General features: G+C 68.8%; 4 protein-coding genes and 1 non-coding gene across 5 annotated transcripts; 3 read left to right on the forward strand and 2 right to left on the reverse strand.

Annotated features, from left to right (window-relative positions):
• Positions 1-2: 2 nt before the first annotated feature.
• Positions 3-1,529, reverse strand: V1510DRAFT_2730 (uncharacterized protein). Its single transcript, XM_066930596.1, has 2 exons — positions 1,293-1,529; positions 3-1,129 (listed from the first exon to the last, which is right to left on the reverse strand). Exons 1-2 carry the CDS (start codon positions 1,354-1,356, stop codon positions 171-173), a joined length of 1,023 nt encoding a protein of 340 aa, XP_066791774.1. The 5' UTR covers positions 1,357-1,529; the 3' UTR covers positions 3-170.
• A 5,348-nt stretch (positions 1,530-6,877) lies between these two features.
• Positions 6,878-7,556, forward strand: V1510DRAFT_371677 (uncharacterized protein; the record flags this gene model as incomplete). Its single annotated transcript, XM_066931486.1, has 2 exons — positions 6,878-7,432; positions 7,466-7,556. Coding segments are annotated over exons 1-2 (600 nt in total), but the record flags the coding sequence as incomplete, so codon positions are not given.
• A 2,863-nt stretch (positions 7,557-10,419) lies between these two features.
• Positions 10,420-10,512, forward strand: V1510DRAFT_t2. Its single transcript has one exon. It is a non-coding gene; the product is annotated as a tRNA-Ala (tRNA).
• Positions 10,513-10,614: 102 nt separating this feature from the next.
• On the forward strand, positions 10,615-11,452 carry V1510DRAFT_387938 (kinetochore protein Mis14 like-domain-containing protein). The gene is made up of 3 exons (XM_066931710.1): positions 10,615-10,939; positions 10,971-11,263; positions 11,295-11,452. The coding sequence occupies exons 1-3, from the start codon at positions 10,627-10,629 to the stop codon at positions 11,361-11,363; spliced, it is 675 nt and encodes a 224-aa protein (XP_066791776.1). The 5' UTR covers positions 10,615-10,626; the 3' UTR covers positions 11,364-11,452.
• On the reverse strand, positions 11,412-17,884 carry V1510DRAFT_446754 (uncharacterized protein). The gene is made up of 16 exons (XM_066935733.1): positions 17,568-17,884; positions 17,475-17,520; positions 17,352-17,439; positions 17,241-17,320; positions 16,844-17,209; positions 16,686-16,812; positions 16,591-16,617; positions 16,468-16,555; positions 16,191-16,236; positions 16,097-16,125; positions 14,087-15,924; positions 13,162-13,267; positions 12,451-12,633; positions 12,246-12,419; positions 12,085-12,213; positions 11,412-12,052 (listed from the first exon to the last, which is right to left on the reverse strand). The coding sequence occupies exons 1-16, from the start codon at positions 17,616-17,618 to the stop codon at positions 11,534-11,536; spliced, it is 3,897 nt and encodes a 1,298-aa protein (XP_066791777.1). The 5' UTR covers positions 17,619-17,884; the 3' UTR covers positions 11,412-11,533.
• Positions 17,885-17,902: the final 18 nt, after the last annotated feature.

The raw sequence follows: 17,902 nt of genomic DNA on the forward strand, positions 1-17,902 counted from the left end.
CGCTGTATATATCATCGGTAATATCTGTAAAGAACTTTTGGAACCTCTACGACCGCCCGACCAGGCGCGCCCGCTCCAGAATAGATGTGTATTTTACAGTTCCAACAATAACGTACAAAAACTTTTGAGACACCTCGAGGAGTTTGAGAGCATGCTGCGGCCTCTGGCCGTTAGTTGCGGCCTCCACGGCCACGGCCGCCGCGGCCGCGGCGCGCCTTGAAGTGGTGGCGGCCGCCACCGCGCTTCTCGTCGCCCTCCTTGGCGGCCTTCTTGTTGAGCTCGCGGAAGGCATCGAAGGGCTGCTTGCGCTTGACCGACGGCGCGTCCGTAGAGAACTTGCCCTCGGCGATCTTGCCGTCGACGTACTCCTTCTTGGTCATGACCACGAGGTCTGTGCCGTCCGTCCACTTGAGGCCGTCCGCCTTGGCCTTCTCGACGAACTCGGTCGCGCCCTCGATGGTCTCGAACTCGACAAACACGCTCGACTTGAACTTCTTGTCGTCGTCGCGGCGCAGACGCACCTGGCGCACAGGCTTGCCGGCCGACTCGAAGAACTTCTCGATGTCGAACTGCGACGTCTTGGTCTCCTCGCCAAAGCCCTTGACATAGACCGAGCGCTGGAATGCGGCGTCGCGCTCCTCCTTCTGGGGCGGCGCGATCGGCTTGCGGCGACGCACGTTTTCGCCGTCCTCGCTGACCTCGAGCAGCTCGGGGCTCTTCTTGAGGGCGGCGGGCACCGCGTCAGACGGGAACCGGCGCATGCGGCTGAACGACGCGATCACCGCGATCTTGACCCAGCCGTCGTTCTTGTGCGCCGTCGTCCACAGGAACTTGTCCTTGGGGAAGTTCACGTCCGAGAAATAGAACTCGACCTGCTTGAGGATCTCGGTCTCGTCCGACGACGGCGGCAGGACCGACGCGTCGCTGACGACGTTGCTGGCCTTGGCCGGCTCGGCAGTCTCAGCGACAGCCTCGGCGGCGGGCTCGGCCGCCGGCTCGGCAGCGGGCTCGGCAATGGGCTCGGCCACGGCAGCCTCGGTGGTCTCGGCGACCTCGGCAGGCACGTCCGCCACGGGAACGGCCTCGACAGGCTCGGTGGGGGTCGTCGATTCAGTCATTCTCGCTATTTCTGCGCTCGTTAGCACGGTCCGACGGTCGAGCGGATCTGCTGCTGCCGGCGAAAGTGCGGATCGCCGGCGCACAAAGTCGCGCGGGCGGCGAGCCAGAACGCAGCCCCCTCCGTCCGCCTCGAAAGACGCCGCTGGGGTCTGTTCCGCATGTGTTTGGCCTACCTTCTGGGGGTGTCCAGGTGTTGCAGGTAAAATTTTTCAGGCGCGCCAGGTGAACACTAGACATGCGCGGAGGGTAATCCCGGGGAACGCCGGGTAAGCTCCCGGTGCGGCTCGTTCGCGCCGCACCGAGTGCGGCGGAATCACGTGAGCAAGCGTCGCGGGTGACGCGATCTCATCGCAGCTGTCACCTGCGGCTTCGCGCAAGCGAGCGACCAACGCGCCGGGCGCCAGAGCGGCCGCCGCCTAGCCCGCGACACGGCCGCTGACAGATGTGTCGGCATGGTCGTGGCGTGGTAGAAACACCCCGACGCTGGCGACTGTGGAGGCACAAGAATGTCTGGCTGCAATTTCGCGAGACAATTCGCCACGACACAGCCGCGCCTGTAGACCAGCGCCGATGACTCAGCTGGTCTAGCACCACCAGGCGCGTGCAGCAGCTCGCGTAATGGTGATGACCATGGCAGGGGCCAGAGAGCCAGGCGAGAGCTGCCGAGCGACCGCACGCGAGATGGCAGGACGTAGCTGAGGGGAAAGCTCATTAAACCGCACAGGTGCGGAGGCGGCTGTGGGCAATTTCGGGGGACTGCGGAGCTGACAGAACAGCCGAGCAGACGCGGCGTCGGGCCGGCGATCCGGCGCTCCGGCGGACCGCCGGCGACTGGTCTGCCGGCTGACGGCACCAGACGGCGGCGACCCAACGGCCGCATTCGTCAATTGTTTTCGGACTGGGGCATCGACCCGCGGCATGGCAAGCGGGCTTGTGCGTTCTGGCCCTAGGACGGTGACGCGAGAGCCGCCCGTAGGCGCCGGCGTCGGTCGTTAGGCGCGGTTACGGACCAGAGCGCGCGGGCGCAGATCAGCACAAGGGCACGGCCTGAGTCAATCCGCCCTGGTCTCAGATGAGCGGGCAGGGACGGGTACACAGGCGGTACGGCCGAGTACGGTCGCTTTGGACCGAGCACCAGAAGCGGTTGGTGTAAGAGGACAAGGACGCGATCCGAGACGGCCGGCGATACGCGGCAAGCAGCCTCGACGCGATCGTGCCGACCAAGAGCAAGCGTGATGAGGGGGGCGCGCGGTCTGGGCGCGCAACCGCGCGCGCGCGCGCTTCGCGCCGTTGGTGAGCACTCGGAGGAACTTTCGCGGAATGTCTCACCGTGGCCGACGGCCGCGGATCGGTCAGGGGCCGTGGGAGAGTAGCTGTCGCCCGAATTGGTCAGGGCGTGTCTCTGAAACATGGCGGACGGGGCAGCCGATCGCTGTGACCACGGACGATGAGGCGGCTGCAGCAGATTGCGCGAACAAGAGTCCGGACGAGCGTGCGTGCTGCCGGCCTTTGCAGCTGCAGTGCGAGCAGCTGGCGCCGGCCGGCCGTCGTGGAAGCGCCGGCGTCAACGCGGCCGGCCACGCACGCGGCCGCGTGGGCGTAGGAACAAAGAACGGCGGCGATGACCGGCAGACGCACGCACAGCGCCCTTGCGCGCGCGGCCTAGTCAGCCGCGGGATACAGGCGCTCGGCAAGGTGGCGTGCCCGGCCGCGGCGGGCGGACTGCGTGTTCTGATGCGCGATCCGAGACCGGCGCGGTTGGCGCCGCGGCCGGCTCTGCGGCACTCTGGGCCGCCGGCATGGCCGGCTAGCCGCGTGCTGGCACACGCGGAGGCCACGGCCGCATGTACACAGCCTCTGGCCGACAGAGGTGGCAAGCGGCCGGCCCGGCTGGCGGCGGCGGTGGATCAGACGGTGGCCCGGCTATCGACGGAGCGTGCACGGCCACGCAGACGCCACAGAAGCGCGCGGCAGACTATGGGCACTGCCACGGTGCTGCCACGGCCGCCACGGCGCGCCGGCGCACGGCCACCACGGCGGTCGGCGCGGTCCCAAGCGCTTCCCTTTTGGGACGATGCACAGAACGCGCGCGCCCAGCGTTCTGGATCGCCGTTTGATTACACGGACACCAGCCTCGGATGGTGCCACCAGAACGGTGGGCGCAGGGCGTCAGGGCAACCGACAGCCGACAGATGCCGAGCTGGAGTGCGTCCAGGTACGCGCGGGCCGGTAGGCGCGCGCGCCGCGCGCGGCTGCAGCGCTGGCTGGAGTGCGTAGGGCAATTTCCGGTTCGGGCGCCAGTACCGACGCGGCGAGCACGTATACGGCGGTCGGGAGGCTGCGGGTGGACAGAAGAACTGCGAGGTGGCTTTTGACAGCACCAAATTAGAGTGTAATATAACCTTAGCCACCCAGGTCGCATACAGCGTGCCTGTGGACGCTAGACTGCGCCCGGCCGGGAGCCGCCGGCGGCGCGGCGCGTAGAAGACTGCGACAGCACGCGCGCCAGCAGCACGCGTGGGCAGATGAAGCTGCAGCCGCGGGCCGCGGGCGGTTCCCGCAGGCCCGAGACGGGCGGGCGATCGCGGGCTTGCGCTAGCGCGTCGGGGTCCATCGTGGGGCCCAGGGCCCGGGCGGAGGTAGCTCAGGGCGCCAGAGAAGCCAAATCTCCGAACCAAGCGAGCGCGCCAGGTGAGCGGCGGGCAGGGGCGGCGGCGGGCGCGGGCGCGGCGGGCGGTCACGGGACCGGCCGCGTCGTCTGGGCGCCCCCTTTTCCGCAACGGCGCGCGGGCTCAGCCGCAGAGTCAGCCGGGACAGGGCCGGCGACGCGGCTCGCGGGCAATGAGGCTGCTGGCTATTGGCAGTGTGTTTGGTACCTGCACGCGCGCTTGGTAGCCCAGGCCGGTGGCACGCCTGCGTGGTACGCTGCGCGGAAGGCCGCTTGGTAGCCCGGGCTGCTGGATCCGCGCGGCGGCTGGTCCAGCCGCGGCGCGGCCGCCGGCCGTCCGCCGGCTGGCCGCCCGCCGTGTGGTTGCCGCCGCCACCGGCCGCACTGCCACCCGCGCTCCGCGCGGGCAGCGCCCGCGGCTGCTGCGCCTGCCGCGCTGTCGCCGCCGCTCCGCACGCATTAAGGTTTCGCGCCCGTCAAAGCGTCAAGCCAACGAGAATCTAATCTTCTCCATCAAACTCTATGCTGTTAGTAAACCTTGTTGGCGCTGCGGTACACCAATCAGTAATCTATCTTGTCCTCTGCTGAGACAGATGATGTGTACACCCGCCGCAGGGCGCTAGCCTGTCCGGACCTCGTATAGTAATGGTACTTTGATCTATCTCGTACTACCCGCCGGCTTGGTGCAGGCCCGCCGGCGTTCGCGGCCGCCGTTGCCGCGCACCCGCCCGCCCGCCCACGCGCGCGTGCGCGCCGGCGGGCCTGGCGCGGCGCCCGTGGCCGCCAGCGCCACCCGGCGTGCGCACGCCGTCCGGCCGCCGGCCCAGGACAAGAGCCGTCCCGCCCGCACATGCATTTGCCGTGCGCCGCATTGCGTCATGCACCTCGCTGCAGGCCGCTGCACCTCCTGCACCGCACTAACGCTACCGGTCACCTGCCGCGTGCCGCCCCCCTCTACCGCCCCTACGCTCCGTACCGCCCGTACCAGCGCGGTACCGTCGCGGTACCCCGTCGGTACAGCAGCTGTCTTTCCTGTCGCGGTTACCTGCCCGCACATGACGCTATGCTTACTTCTCGCGTACAGTCCGGTACAGGCCTCGTCCACCCGCTTTCTCTAGTCGCCGGTACGCATTCCTTGCTCTGGCGCACACTTCCACGGCTTCCCAGATACCGCCGTTTCACGCGGAGTTTGCCTGTATTCGCCGTACTGCCCTCTCCAGCATGATGTGCGTGTTATCGGCATCGGCTCCCAGTCCAAGCGGTCTTAATACTTCACACACTTTCGGCGCTGTCTAGCGGACTACCCTTTTTAATCGTCTCTTTCCCGTCTGGCATGCCCTGTCGTCTTCCCTCTGCCGTCTATATCTCGGACTCGAGCCCCGTCTACGCTGTTGGATTCGGCCCACAGCCGAGCGGATCCTGCGCTCTCTCTTGCGCCGCTGTCTGCGCGGCCCTTTCGGTAAGTTGGCGGCGGATCGGCGATGCCGAGCCGCACGGCCGAGCCGCACGGCCTGGCCGCGTCCGCGCCCGCCGCCCCGCCGGCGCGCGGCCCCGGCCGCCAGCGCGCTGACGACCAGACCGACCGGCGCCAATGCTTCATGCGTCGCCGTTCGTAGCCCTCAAACCTCCGCTGTCGACCGTTCCCGCCCCGGACGTGTCGCGAACACTGTCGACGTCGAGCCTCGGATCCCCCGCGCACGCCCGCACTGCGCCCTCCGCGACCGGCCAGCCGTCGCCGCCGTCGGTCTACACGCCGCCCGACGGCGAGCTGTCGACCGACTTCATCAGGTACGTTGGGAAATATTAAACTCTAGCCCACGCGTGCTCTAACGCGACAGGCACATAGAGTCCACGCCATACTACCCGTCGCCGGCGATCTCGACGACGACGCCTACGACGGTCTCGGGAGGATCGTTCTCGGCCTCGTCGGTGGCGTCGCTGTCGCCGTCCGACAAGCGGCGGTCGAGTTTGATGTCGCTGCCCGCCTTTCCGCTGCCGTCGATTATCGGATGCTCGGACCGGCATGGGCTTGAGGGCTCGGTGTTCAACATCTACATCTCGTCGTCGGTGGACCTGGACGCGTACCCGCACGTGGTCCTGCGCGTGATCTTTGGCTCGTACCGCTGCGCGACTGCGATCCAGCGCACGTCGGGCGACCCCGTGTACGAGTACGCGGTGTCGATCACGGTGCCGGCCGAGTACAAGACCAGCACGGTCTCGGTGTACCTGCAGGTCGAGGACGGCGGGCGCGACGCCGGGACCGTGCCGGCCGGCGAGTTCACCTACGCGGGCGAGACGCTCAAGCCGCGGCGGCTGTCGTACGACATGGCGGGCGTGGGCGGGCTGGGCGCGGTTGCGCAGCCCGCGTACGGCGGCCAGGCGCCGCTGGAGACCGGGGCGGGGCTGTACGGCCACGACGGCGGGTACGCGGCGCGGGATCGGCCGCAGTACGCGTACCCGGGCGGCGGCGCGGGCGGCCAGGCCGGCGGCCAGGCCGGGCTGCTGCCGCCGCTGGCCCTGCCGGCGTCGCTCTACGGGCAGCAGTCCGGCGGCGGCACCGCGGCGTACCCCGCCTACGCCGCGGCCGGCCACGACCTCGCCGGCCGGCTCGGCCAGCAGTACGCGGCGCTTGGCCAGGGTCAGGGCCCGAGCCAGGGCCAGGGTCCGGGCCACGGCCAGGGCCAGGGCCAAGGCCACGCCCACGGCCACAACCGCCACGGCCTACAGCACCCAGATCCAGCGGCCGCATCCCCCGCCCCCGTTCATGGCCCGTCGACAAAGCTGCACCTGGCCCCCCAGTCCCACGGGCTCTCGCACCCGCTCCCGGCGCACTCGAGCGCGTCGCATGCCGAGCACCACTCCGCGATGCACGCCCCGCACGCCACGGGCGCCGGCCAGCCCTACGCCTCCGCGCTCTACGACCAGTTCGGGTCGTCGCCGATGACGGCCTCGACCAGCACCTCGCTCGACGCCGACGTCGGCTCGTCCGCGCCGTCGTCCATCGCGTCCTTCGGCGGCAAGGACGCGCGCGCGTACAGCAGCGTGTCGGCGCCGGCCGACGACCGCGACGACTACGCCGAGGAGCGCACGCCGACGCTGATACGCACGTCGACCATCTCGCAGACCGCGACCCAGATGGGGTCGTACTACAGCGGCGGCGGCATCGGCGCGCCGCGCGCCAGCCTCAAGATCATCGGCAACCTCGACGAGATGACCCAGCACTGGTCGCCGGAGGAGCGCAAGGCCAAGCGCCGCATCGTGTGCTTCTCGCGCTCGCAGAAGGGCGCCAACGTCCGTACGAGCTTCCGGCCAATATCGATCTCAGACTACGTTATCTCTAGTACATGCATTAGCTGTATTTTTTGGGAGGCGAAACAGGACTTCTACGTCACTAGCGTCGATTGCATCTTCCTCCTCGAACAGCTGATCAACTCGCGGTTCACGGTCGAGGAGAAGAACCGGATCCGGCGCAACCTCGAGGGCTACCGGCCGCTGACGGTGTCCAAGGGCAAGGCCGGCAGCGAGGAGTTCTTCAAGCTGATCATGTCGTTTCCGAACCCCAAGCCGCGCAACATCGAGAAGGACGTGAAGGTGTTTCCGTGGAAGGTGCTGGCGCAGGCGCTCAAGAAGATCGTGAGCAAATACGTGAGTAGGCGCGGCGGGACGCGCTGACCGCAGTCGGCGAGCTACCACTCGTTCATGGAGACCGTGCCGGCGGCAGACCCGATGATGGGCTACGCGCAGAACCAGGCCGACGGCAGCAGCTACCTGGCCGCGCCGGGCGCGCACGGCGCGCACGCGCACGCGCACCCCGGCGCCGGCCAGGCAATGGACATTTCCGGACCGCCGGCCGGCCAATTGGCGCACGCGTACGGCGCGCCGTCGCCGCAGGTCTCGCCGCGGTCGCTGCCGTACCCGCCGCCGTACGCCGGCCTCGGCTACCCGTCCGCGGGCCTGCACGCGGGCCACTACGCCGGCCTGGGCGCGGACGACCCCGGCGCGGCCCTCGCCGGCCGCGCGCTGCAGGGCCACCGCGCCGCCGCCGCCTGGGACTCGGCCGACTACCTCCAGCCGTCCGCGCACCAGCCCCAGGCCTACGCCGCCGCCCCGCGGTACCCGCCCCGCCAGGACCACCACCCCGGCCACGGCCACGTCGTCCTGCCCCAGCTGCAGTCGCTCAACATGCAGCCCCAGCCGGGCCACGACCTGCAAGGCGCCCAGCCACCAGAAACACTCCCCGGCTAGCCGCCCCCCGCCCTCGTTCACTGTACAATTTGGGACCCCGTGCCCCCGCACCGTCATGCCCTGGCTCGTCTGCACCGCGCACAGCCGTAATAACGTCGTTTGTTCATCTTCATGGTTTTGTGAAATAGTTGTCGCGCTGCCCGACTCGTTTGTACGACCTCATTTGCGTGTTTCAGGAGTAATACGGACAATTTGAAGACAGCCCTCTGTTATCGTCATTTTCTCTTGTCCTCTGATATTGACTTGTTTGTTTGGCTAATCTCTACTTGTATCATGCGAATTCTTGCGATGAGCTATCACTGGCGCGGCCGCGGGCCGACTGGGCGCGGCGCCGGCGCCCGCGACCGTGTCCGGTGGCTGTCAATGCTAGCTAGTGTCCCCGGTGCCTTGCAGCGGCCACGCGGCGAACGCCGGCGGCGGCGGCCCGAACGGGCGGCGGCGGCCGCGCGCGGCCGGGCGGCGTCACCGGCGCCGGCGCGAGCCGCGCGAGGGTACGCGCGCGGGTGTTCGAGGGCTGTACGGCAAATTGCGGACATCGGACGATAAGGGTACGATTAATTTGGGAAACCTTAAATAAGAGCTGACAAGGACCTAATAATAAAATTTAACTTAAAATCGGCCAAGCGCTATCGAACATCTGTTACCAAGCCTCTGGGTCCGGCGGGCGCGTGGGCGCGCGGTAACAAAGCCGCGCGCTGTTCTGGCCGCCGCCGTACGGGCGGCCGCGCGCGGCGGGTCGCGGCGCACACGGACGGCGGCTAGCGCGGGGCAGGCGCACTTGCACAGCGCCAAACCCAAGACGCTTACGCTAGGTACGGCGCATGGCTACGTGTTTCACGGCGGCGCTGGCGGCGGCAAGCACGAGCACAATAACAAGACGGGGCGCGGCGTGCTGCAGTGCGCTGCAGCGCGCTGCAGCTAGTGCACAGATGAAACCTAAACGGGCTAGGCTGTTCCTGCATGCTGGAATTTTCGGCTGAATCCGCGTCGCCCAGGACTAGGCGCCTGCTGGCCCGCGGCGGTGAGCCATGGGCGGCGGCGGCCGGCGGCGGGGCGGCGGCGGCCCCGGCGGCGGCGGCCCTGTTTCGGCGGGGCGCGGGGCGCGGCGCGGCGGCGGGCGAGGCGGTGGAGCCAGCGCCTGTCGGATATGCGATGGCCCACGGGCACGGACACGAACCCAGCGTAGCGGAGTCATTCCGAGAACCTGGGATCGGCCCGCGGGCGGGCGTAGCGGAGGCCACGCCGATGACCCGCACGGCATGCACCGGTGCAGTAGCCGCGCCCGGCGCCAGAGCTACAGCTCACCCGCCGGCGCATATCGGCTGCGCCGCCGATCGCGACTCGCCACAGAGCGGCCGCGGGCCCGGGGCCCAGCCGCGACAGTGGGTCGTCGACGGCAGCGCCCAGCGCCCGCCACAGGGCGGGACCCGTTGGCTGCACCCGTTGCTAGGCGCCAGCCCCGCGGGCCGGCGCCGGCGCCGCCACCTCGGTTCCGCGGCCGGCGGCCCGCCGGCGACGCGGCGCTGACGCGCGCCTAGGTCACGCTGCGCTGGGCACCCCGGTGCCTGGCCGGCCAGCGTCACCGTGCGGCACGGGGCGTGCCGGTCATCGCGCCGCCGGTTCCTGCCGGTAACAACAGCGCACCGGGGCTGCACAGCTCACACCGGATGCGCTTGGTCTGAGCGCAGCGTCGCCAAAGCCAAGGGCGCGCTGCTAGACCAGCCGCGGCGCTATCGGCGGGTTAGTGCCAGCTAGCTGGCTGAGGGCGAACAACCACGTCGATTACGCAACGCCGGCCAGCGCTTAGGGCGCAGGTCACCGCCGGCGCAGCTAGCCGCAACTGCATAAGGCCGTACCTGGCCGTACTCGGGCCGTACCCGGGTACCGGGCCGCGCACCGCGCCACCTCTTCACAGCGCCGGGCCGTCGCGGGCGCCAGACTGCGGGTGACCGCAGCGGGCCGGCGAGTCTGTGCGCGGTGGGGCGGCGCTCGGCGGGACGCTGGCCGCGGTCGGCCGCGGGCGCTCGGCGGGCCGGCCGGGGCCGGCCGCGCGCCGCGCCGCGCTCGCCCGCCGCGCCGCCCCGGCCGTCGCCACCGCGGCCGCGCGCTCCGTCTGGTCCGCGCGGCTGACCTGACTCCGGTGCGGTCAGCCATGCACTTTCATGTAAGACAACGCATGTTTTAGCAAAGCTGCATAGGCCCAGACGGCACACGACCCGAATCCACGTTGCCCGGGAATGGCGCTACCACGTCATACGCACTAGCGGACTGCCAACACAGGTCGCCAGCTGTCTCGCCGTGCAGCGTGGCGGCCACATGCATGCGCGGTACCGCGCCCGCGCGCGGCCGGCGTTATAGGGCCATCGCGGGCTCGTCCAGCTATCTGCGGGCATGTGGCGCAGTTGGTAGTCGCGCCAGTTTTGCATGCTCCCTTGAGGTAGACATACTGGAGGTCTCCGGTTCGAACCCGGACTTGTCCATTTTTTGGCGCGCTTTTTGCTGGAATGTTGCCGCCGCACGCCGTGCGGCGCGCGCTTTGACGCGCGTGTCAACACACGCCGCCCACCCGGCCAGACCAGACGCGACCGTCCACCATGTCGCTCTCGGACGACCGCCTGCGCGACCTGCACCACCCGCCCATCCACCAGAAGCTGCAGCTGCTGCGGCAGGACGTGGCCTACCTCAAGGCCAAGTTTGCCGCCGCCGCCGACGACAAGATCGAGAACTACTGCCCGGCCGACCGCGACCGCGCGCTCAACGCCCAGGTCGACGAGCTCGTGCGCGACTACCTCAGCAAGATCTTTGACTACTCGCGGCACACGCTGGTCGTCGATGGCCAGGACGGCGCCAGCCCGGCGCTGGACGCGCTGATGGCCAACATCGCCGCGACGGAGGACGACGCCGAGCGTGAGTGCGCCGCCGGACGAGCTGACGCCAGAATACGAGCCGTTCAACTTCGAGCTCAACGACCAGGTGCGCGAGCTGTACGCGCAGATCGACGAGGAGACCGTCAAGGTGACGCAGCTGCGCAAGACAGTGCCGCTGCAGGCCACGGCCGAGTACGTGGCCGAGCTCGGCAAGCTGGAGGACGCGCACCAGGCCGAGGTGGCCGCGGCCGCGGCCGCAGACCCGGCCGCGGAGCCGGCCGCGGTCGACCACCTCGTCCCGCGCGCGGCCGACATGGCCCGCGACTTTGCCGACCTCGTCGAGATGATGAAGGAGCTCAAGAAGGTACGTCCGCCCGCGGGCGCGCTGACCGCAGACGGTGCCGGCGTCGTCGTCGATGCTCGACCGCGCCGAGATGGCGCTCGACCACCTCAACAAGGCGTGACCGCCGCCGGCACTCGGCGGCGGGCGGCGCCGCAGCGACGACTTATGATTACTGTATTATGTATAGACTGTATTAAACCAAATTTACAAAAACGTACGCAGAGTGTCCAACCCGCCGGCCGGCGCTCTAGCGCAGCCGGCGGCCAGAGACGACGATGGCAGTGATGCAGCCTACATGGCGCTGCCGGCAGTGGCCGGCACGGCCGCGTAGTCGGCGTCCTCCGCGGCCTGGCCGGTCTTCTCGCCGTTGAGCTTGGCCTGGCGCGCGATCTCGGCCGCGGACATGCCCTCGCCCTCCGGGCCGATGTACTGCGGGTCGTGCCACGGGCCCGCGTCCGACAGCTCGCAGCCGCCGTCGCAGGTGCACTTGCCGCCGAACTTGGCCGGCAGGTTCTCGGCCGGGATCTGCTTGAGCAGCTCCGACTGGTAGCTGCCGCCGAGGATGAAGATCTTCGAGACCGTGACGGGGTCGAGCAGCGGCTTGATGAGCTTGAACGCGGTCGAGAAGCCGAACGGCGCGTTGATCATGTAGAACTTGCCCATGCGCTCGGGGTAGTAGCACTGGCCGATGACCGAGGCCTCCTTGACGTACGAGTAGACCTGGGACACGGACGAGATGCCGACGCCCTTGAGGTCCATGATCGTGCACGACGTCTCGACGAGGCTGCCCATCTTGCGCGAGCAGGCCGACTGCGGTCAGCGCGCGCGCGCGAAGCACTCACCAGCCGGTAGATCGCAAAGTTCTCGTACTCCCACACGAGGTTCTGCAGCATCCGCTCGAACGTCGTGATCTTGTACATCTCGGTCAGGTTGACCTGGCCCAGCTGCTCGATGTAGACCGGTCTGCCGTCCTGGGGTCAGCGCGCCCGCGCCCGCCACTCACGATGTCCGTCTTGTGGTAGTACTGCGGGTAGAACTTGGACACCTCGACCTTCTCGGTGTACTTGAACGACTTGGTGATCTCCTCGACGCCAAAGTCCTTGCGCCACTTCTCGCACGCCAGGAACATCTCCTTGGCCTTGGCCACGTCGAACTTGCGCGCCCGCAGGAAGCGGAGCTGGCGTCAGCGCGTCCGCGGCGGCACTTACCAGCGACGCGTCGTCTAGCCGCTCCGTGCAGCCCTCGCTGGTCAGCTCGTTGCGGAGCATGTTGACCTTGGCCTGCTGCTCGGCCGACACGTTGCCGGGGAAGCCCGACGGCGCGTTCTTGTACGTCTGGGGGTACGTCTCACTGGCGTTAGCGGTGGCCGGCGCCGGCACGTACGTGAGATCCTGTGGGTCAGCCGCTGTCGTCGTGCGCCGTGCGGCGGGCGGCGGCCACGGATGGCCCGGGCCGCCGCCGGCCGGTCTGCACTCACCTGCGTAGCCATTGTTTCGGAGTGTCTGGTCCAGAGTGTTCTGTCTGCTCGGTTAGCACCCGTGACGATCGCCGGCCGGCGCGGCCGGAGCCGATCTGCCGCCACACCGCGCGCCGCGTGGCGCAGCCCGCCGCACGCCCTGCGGCTCGCCGCCGCGCACGGCCGCCCGCATTGCGCCCGCTACCCGGTCGGCTGCGGCGCACAAAGACGGCGGATGCGGCGGCGGATGCCGCGGCGCGTCGCACGTCCGCGCAGCCCGCGCGGCCGGCGCCAGGCAGCGGGCGAGCGCGCGGCCGCCTCGTCACACGCCGGGCCGCCCATTCGCAGGCGGGCCGCCGCCGCATGTGGTGCCCGGAACCCCGTCGTCCACGCGTAGGCGCGGCCGCAGGCTGCGTTGGCACTCCGCGCGCCGCCGTGCGCACGCCGTCGACTGATCACCTACCTGATTGTTCGGAAGCGTCACCGAAAGCTCGAAGATGCTTGGATTGTGTCCGCTGCTGTTAAAAATAAACCCTTGGTTGAGGAACGCCAGCGAAAATAGTGTACACCTAGCGAGCGAGTGGTGAAAACCAGAAAACAGGAGTAGTGTTCTTTCACACGTTACGGCAGATATGCGCGGCAACAAAGGACGATCACATCGCACCGCCACAGATGTTGGACAGGATAAAGAAAGTGGCTGGGACGGGGCTAGTGCCGCACATCGCGCACGGGGCTAGGGCTGCGCCTGCCAGTGGGGCGCTGCGGCCGCGGCGGCTGCCGGCGTCTGACGGGCGCCGCCGGGGGTGGCGGCGCAGGACTGTGGCTGTGCGTTGCCCGGGCAACGTGCGGCCGCCGGCCGAGACAGGCCGCCCCAGTCGGCTGCGGTCGCCCGGCATACGCCAACACAGGCCTGGAGTAAGCCGCGACCGCGGCGGTGACCGCAGGAGCCGCGGCGGCCGCGGACGCACGGCCGGGCCGGCTGTTCCGCGGCGCGCTCGGACTGCCCACCGCGCCCCTGGCGGCGCCTGGCGGCGCAGGGGCTAGCGGACCGGCGCGGTGGACCTGCAGCGGCGCGGCACTACGCAGTCACGTGGCGCGGCGCGTCCGTTGCCACGGCGACAGCCGACACCGCACCCCGCTCCGCCACGCCGCGGCCAGCTACGTATGCGCGGCGACGCAGCCGCGCACGAAATGGCGTCGCCGCACAGCGATCGGCGCTCGGCTCTGTGACGAAGAGCATTCGCAAGTATGATACATTGCCGACACTAGGCTATTTGGGACGCGGGCGCGTCAGGCGCGCGGAATAGGGGCTAAGCATAGTATCTGGGGGTCAGCATCGATCCAAGGGTCCGGGCCGCGGTCGGCGCAGCGTGACCGGTGCTACTTACCTGGGCTCGTCAAACACGTGGTACTGGTGGCCGCGCACGCCCTCGCCACGGAACATGGCCGGGTAGTGGTACGCCGCCGGGACCTGGTCCTCCGGGATCTGGTCGTTGGACGACGTCGGGTCGACGCCGACCACGAACTTGCCGGTCTGGATCTCGGTGTCGGTGATGGTCGAGCGCGAGACGCGCGCGTAGGCGACGCGCTTGATGTTCTTGTACAGGATGTACTCGCACCAGCGGTCCCAGTCGGTCGGGTCAATGTCGTGCATGCCCGTGTGCTCGCTGACGTAGGTCAGGTAGTTACCCTCCAGCGGCTTGGTCACGAGGTAGCTCAGCAGGATCGTCGGGTTCGAGCTGCCGGCCATGATCTCGGACACGCCCGCCGTCTGCAGCCGGCGGTCCTCGACGTCCTCCTCCTGGCCCGAGTGGAAGACGACGACGTCGACCGGGTGGCCGTAGACGTCGAGCGTGGCGTGGATCGCCGGCGCGAGCTCGCCGACCGGCGACGGCAGCAGGTGGTGCGTCGAGTTCAGGATCGGGAACTTGGACAGCAGCGCCGCGCCCCACGTGTGCTTGTTGGGGCCGGGGCCGAAGTCGACGTACATGTTGAGCTCCTCGGCGATGTACTGCGTCATGTCGCGGTTGCCCATGATGATGCGCTGGCAGTCGGACTCGAGCAGGCCGATCACGTCGAGCTCGAGCTCCTCGATGACGTTCTTCATGCGGACCTCGGACGCCCACATGTCGTTGTCGAGGCCGAAGTGCACCGTCCAGATGCCGACCGTCATGAGCTTGTCGTCGGCGTGGTACGGCTGCGGCGCCGAGTCGGGCATGCGCTTGTACGTGACGATGCTGGCGGCGACCGCGAGCACGGCCACCGTGACGACCATGGCCGCGCGCAGGCGCAGGAACGCGGTCTGCACGTAGCCGCCCTTCTTGGCCACGGGCGCGGCCGCCGGCCGGCGCGAGCCGGCGTAGACGCCGAGCCCGACCAGCGCGGTCGAGACCGCCACTAGGATGTCGCTGCGCTCGCGCAGCAGCGGGCCGCCGGGCACGAACGCGTACGCGACCACCCAGACGTGGCCCAGCACGAGCAGGTTGTAGACAAAGAAGCCGAGCCCAAACACGCGGCCGGGCGCGTGGTGCGACGCGGCCTCGAGCACGGTCGGCACCACCGACAGCAGGTACGCCGTGAACGTCAGGCCGCCGAAGAAGCCGGTCCAGTTCTCGAACGCGTACATGACCGTGGCGCCGGCCGCGCCGACGGCAAACGCCGGCAGGCCGCCGACCGCGCGCGGGTAGACCACGCCGGCAAACGTGCCGGCCAGCGCGGCGAAGATCACGAGCACGCCGTGCGGCACCGGCAGCGGGCCCGTCAGCGGGTAGCCGTTCCAGGCCCAGTACGGCAGGATGCTGGCGTCCGACACCATCGCGTGCATGTTGTAGAGCACGCCCGCAAAGCCGAGCGCCGGCAGCAGGCAGCTGGTCTTGGGCTTGGCCGCGGCCGCGTCGCCGCCGGTCTGCGGCCGCGTCGTCAGCAGTGCGGCGGCCACGCCGACAAGCAGACCCGACAGGTTCCACCCGCCGTTCTCGGCGTGCATGATCGGCCAGATCGGGTTGTTGGACCAGTTGGCGTACTTGGCCACGACCGACATGACAAAGCCGAGCGAGAACGTCGTCGCGCGCGACAGGCCGAGGAAAGGCTGCACGGGCGCGTTCCAGACCTGGACCGACAGCGACAGCGCGGCGAACGCGGTGCCGGCCGAGACCGTCAGCAGCCGGTTGGCCGGGTCCGCGACCAGGTACGCGGCCACGGCGACGAGCGTGCCGAGCTGCGCCAGCTGCGGCACGCGCGCGAACAGCGCGCGCACCGGGCCGATCTCGAGCAGCAGCGGCGAGAGGGTAGACAGGAGGGTAACCTCATAGCCCTGTTGGGGTTAGCGCCCGGATGACGTGCGCCCGAACGGCCGGCCGGAACTAGCCGGCGCGTGCGGCGCAATGCGGGTAACATACACTGATGCCCATGTACCACAACGGGAAGTCTAGAATATCAGCACACGACTGGCCGCAGCCGCACTGCCCCGCGGCTGTGCAGCGGGTCACTTACACCAGATAACCAGGCCCAGGGACGTCAGGACGGACCAGAAAATGAACTACGGGTCAGCATGGTCGTGGCGGTCGCGTGCACGGGCGCGTGCGCACGCGAGCACGCGACGGCGGCGCGCGGCGGCGCAAAGCGGGCAGACAGGCGGCAGCGGGCAGGAGCACGACGGAAGATCGCCCGCGCAGCCCCAGGGCTCGCGGGGCGCCGCGCGGCCGCCAGCGCCGGCTGCCGGCCGCCAGCGGCCGGGTCCGCGCCGTCCGAAGCGCGCCATGTAACTTACCGAGTTGTAGACGCTGACGGTAAACGCAAAGAGGTCGCCGAGCGCGAGGCCGGTCAAAAGGCCAGGATTTTTGACCTTTGCGCTGTCCCTGAACGGTCAGACATGAGCGGTGCCGCAACCTACCTCGCGGACTTGGACGGGGCCTTGGCTCTGGCTGATTAGAGGGGCTCTCTATTGCGTGCACAGGCACTATCTACACAGCATACTGAGGCACATACCCTGAGGTGACTCCCTTCATGTCGGTGATACGCAGCTCAAAGGCGTCAAAGTCGTAGGCCGTGGCGGCGTCGAAGGCGACGTCGAGCAGGACCAGCGACCACTCAAAGAACGCGTAGACGGTGTAGGCTGGGGTTAGCAGGGCCGGTGCGGGACGTACCTCCGGGCACGGTGTGGACCTTGTGCTGGATGAAGAAGTAGACGAGGGGCACGATCATGGCGAAGAAGAGCGTGCCAAAGATCTTGCGCCAGTACAGCGCGCGCGAGCCGGCGGCCGACAGCGCGATGCAGCCGGCGGTCCAGGGGATGGTCATGACCAGGTAGCCGATCATGAAGATGTCGTGCCAGTCGTGGTCGTCCGTGGACGTGATGTAGACTGCGGTCAGTGGCGTGGCGGACACGGACGTACCCCAGCCGCCGCAGAGCAGCGTGCGCAGGACGCCGACGGCAAAGACCGCCTTGGGCAGCAGCCGGCCAGGCTTGGCGGCGAAGACGTAGAAGAGCGCGACGAGCGCGAAGCGCGGGCCTGGGGTCAGCGCGGTCGCGCGCGCACGCACCTGACGTGATGGCAATCGCAACCTGGAACAGCGACCGCTCGGGGTAGCGGTCGCCGATGGTCGCCGACACGGACGGGAACCTGGCGTCAGCGCGGTCGGGCTGGCACGTACCATTCGTCGGGGTAGCCGAAGTGCTCGTTGCGCACAATCTTGAGAAAGTGCAGCTTCATGCCGACGACGAGCGCGCCCACGAAGCCGACTGTGGTCAGCGCGCCCGCGCGCACGGCCACCTACCATACGCGATCGCCGTGTGCAGGTATGACACCCACGCGGCGTTGATCTGTCGTCAGCCCGGTCCGGGACCGGCGGTGCCCCGCCCGCGCTCACCTTAATCACGGCCGTCCCCGGCTTGTTTTTCTTGTCGATTGAGCTGCTCATCGTGCTGGGTGGCCCGGTGCCTGGAGATATTCCGCCAATGCCTGGGCTGTCTCCACTTGGTCGTAGGGAGGAACGATGGGGGGGAGAGGAGCCGAGCTGCAATTACTGGTCCCGTTCGAAGCCGTCGACGCGCTAGCTGGGTTGAGCCATCCTGCTTATTCGGTCGCGTCTGTACGGCTGAAGTCACGCCGGCGCGGCGCGGTGACACTTTGGCTCGCCAGCCCCGCGTGCCTCGGCTCGTGTGACAGCCGGGCGTGACATTGTGGCGATGTGGCCGCGGCCGG

Source organism: Dipodascopsis tothii (genome assembly GCF_038497935.1).
Source record: "Dipodascopsis tothii strain CBS 759.85 unplaced genomic scaffold V1510scaffold_1, whole genome shotgun sequence".
Taxonomy (NCBI): Eukaryota; Fungi; Ascomycota; class Lipomycetes; order Lipomycetales; family Lipomycetaceae; genus Neoaidaea; species Neoaidaea tothii.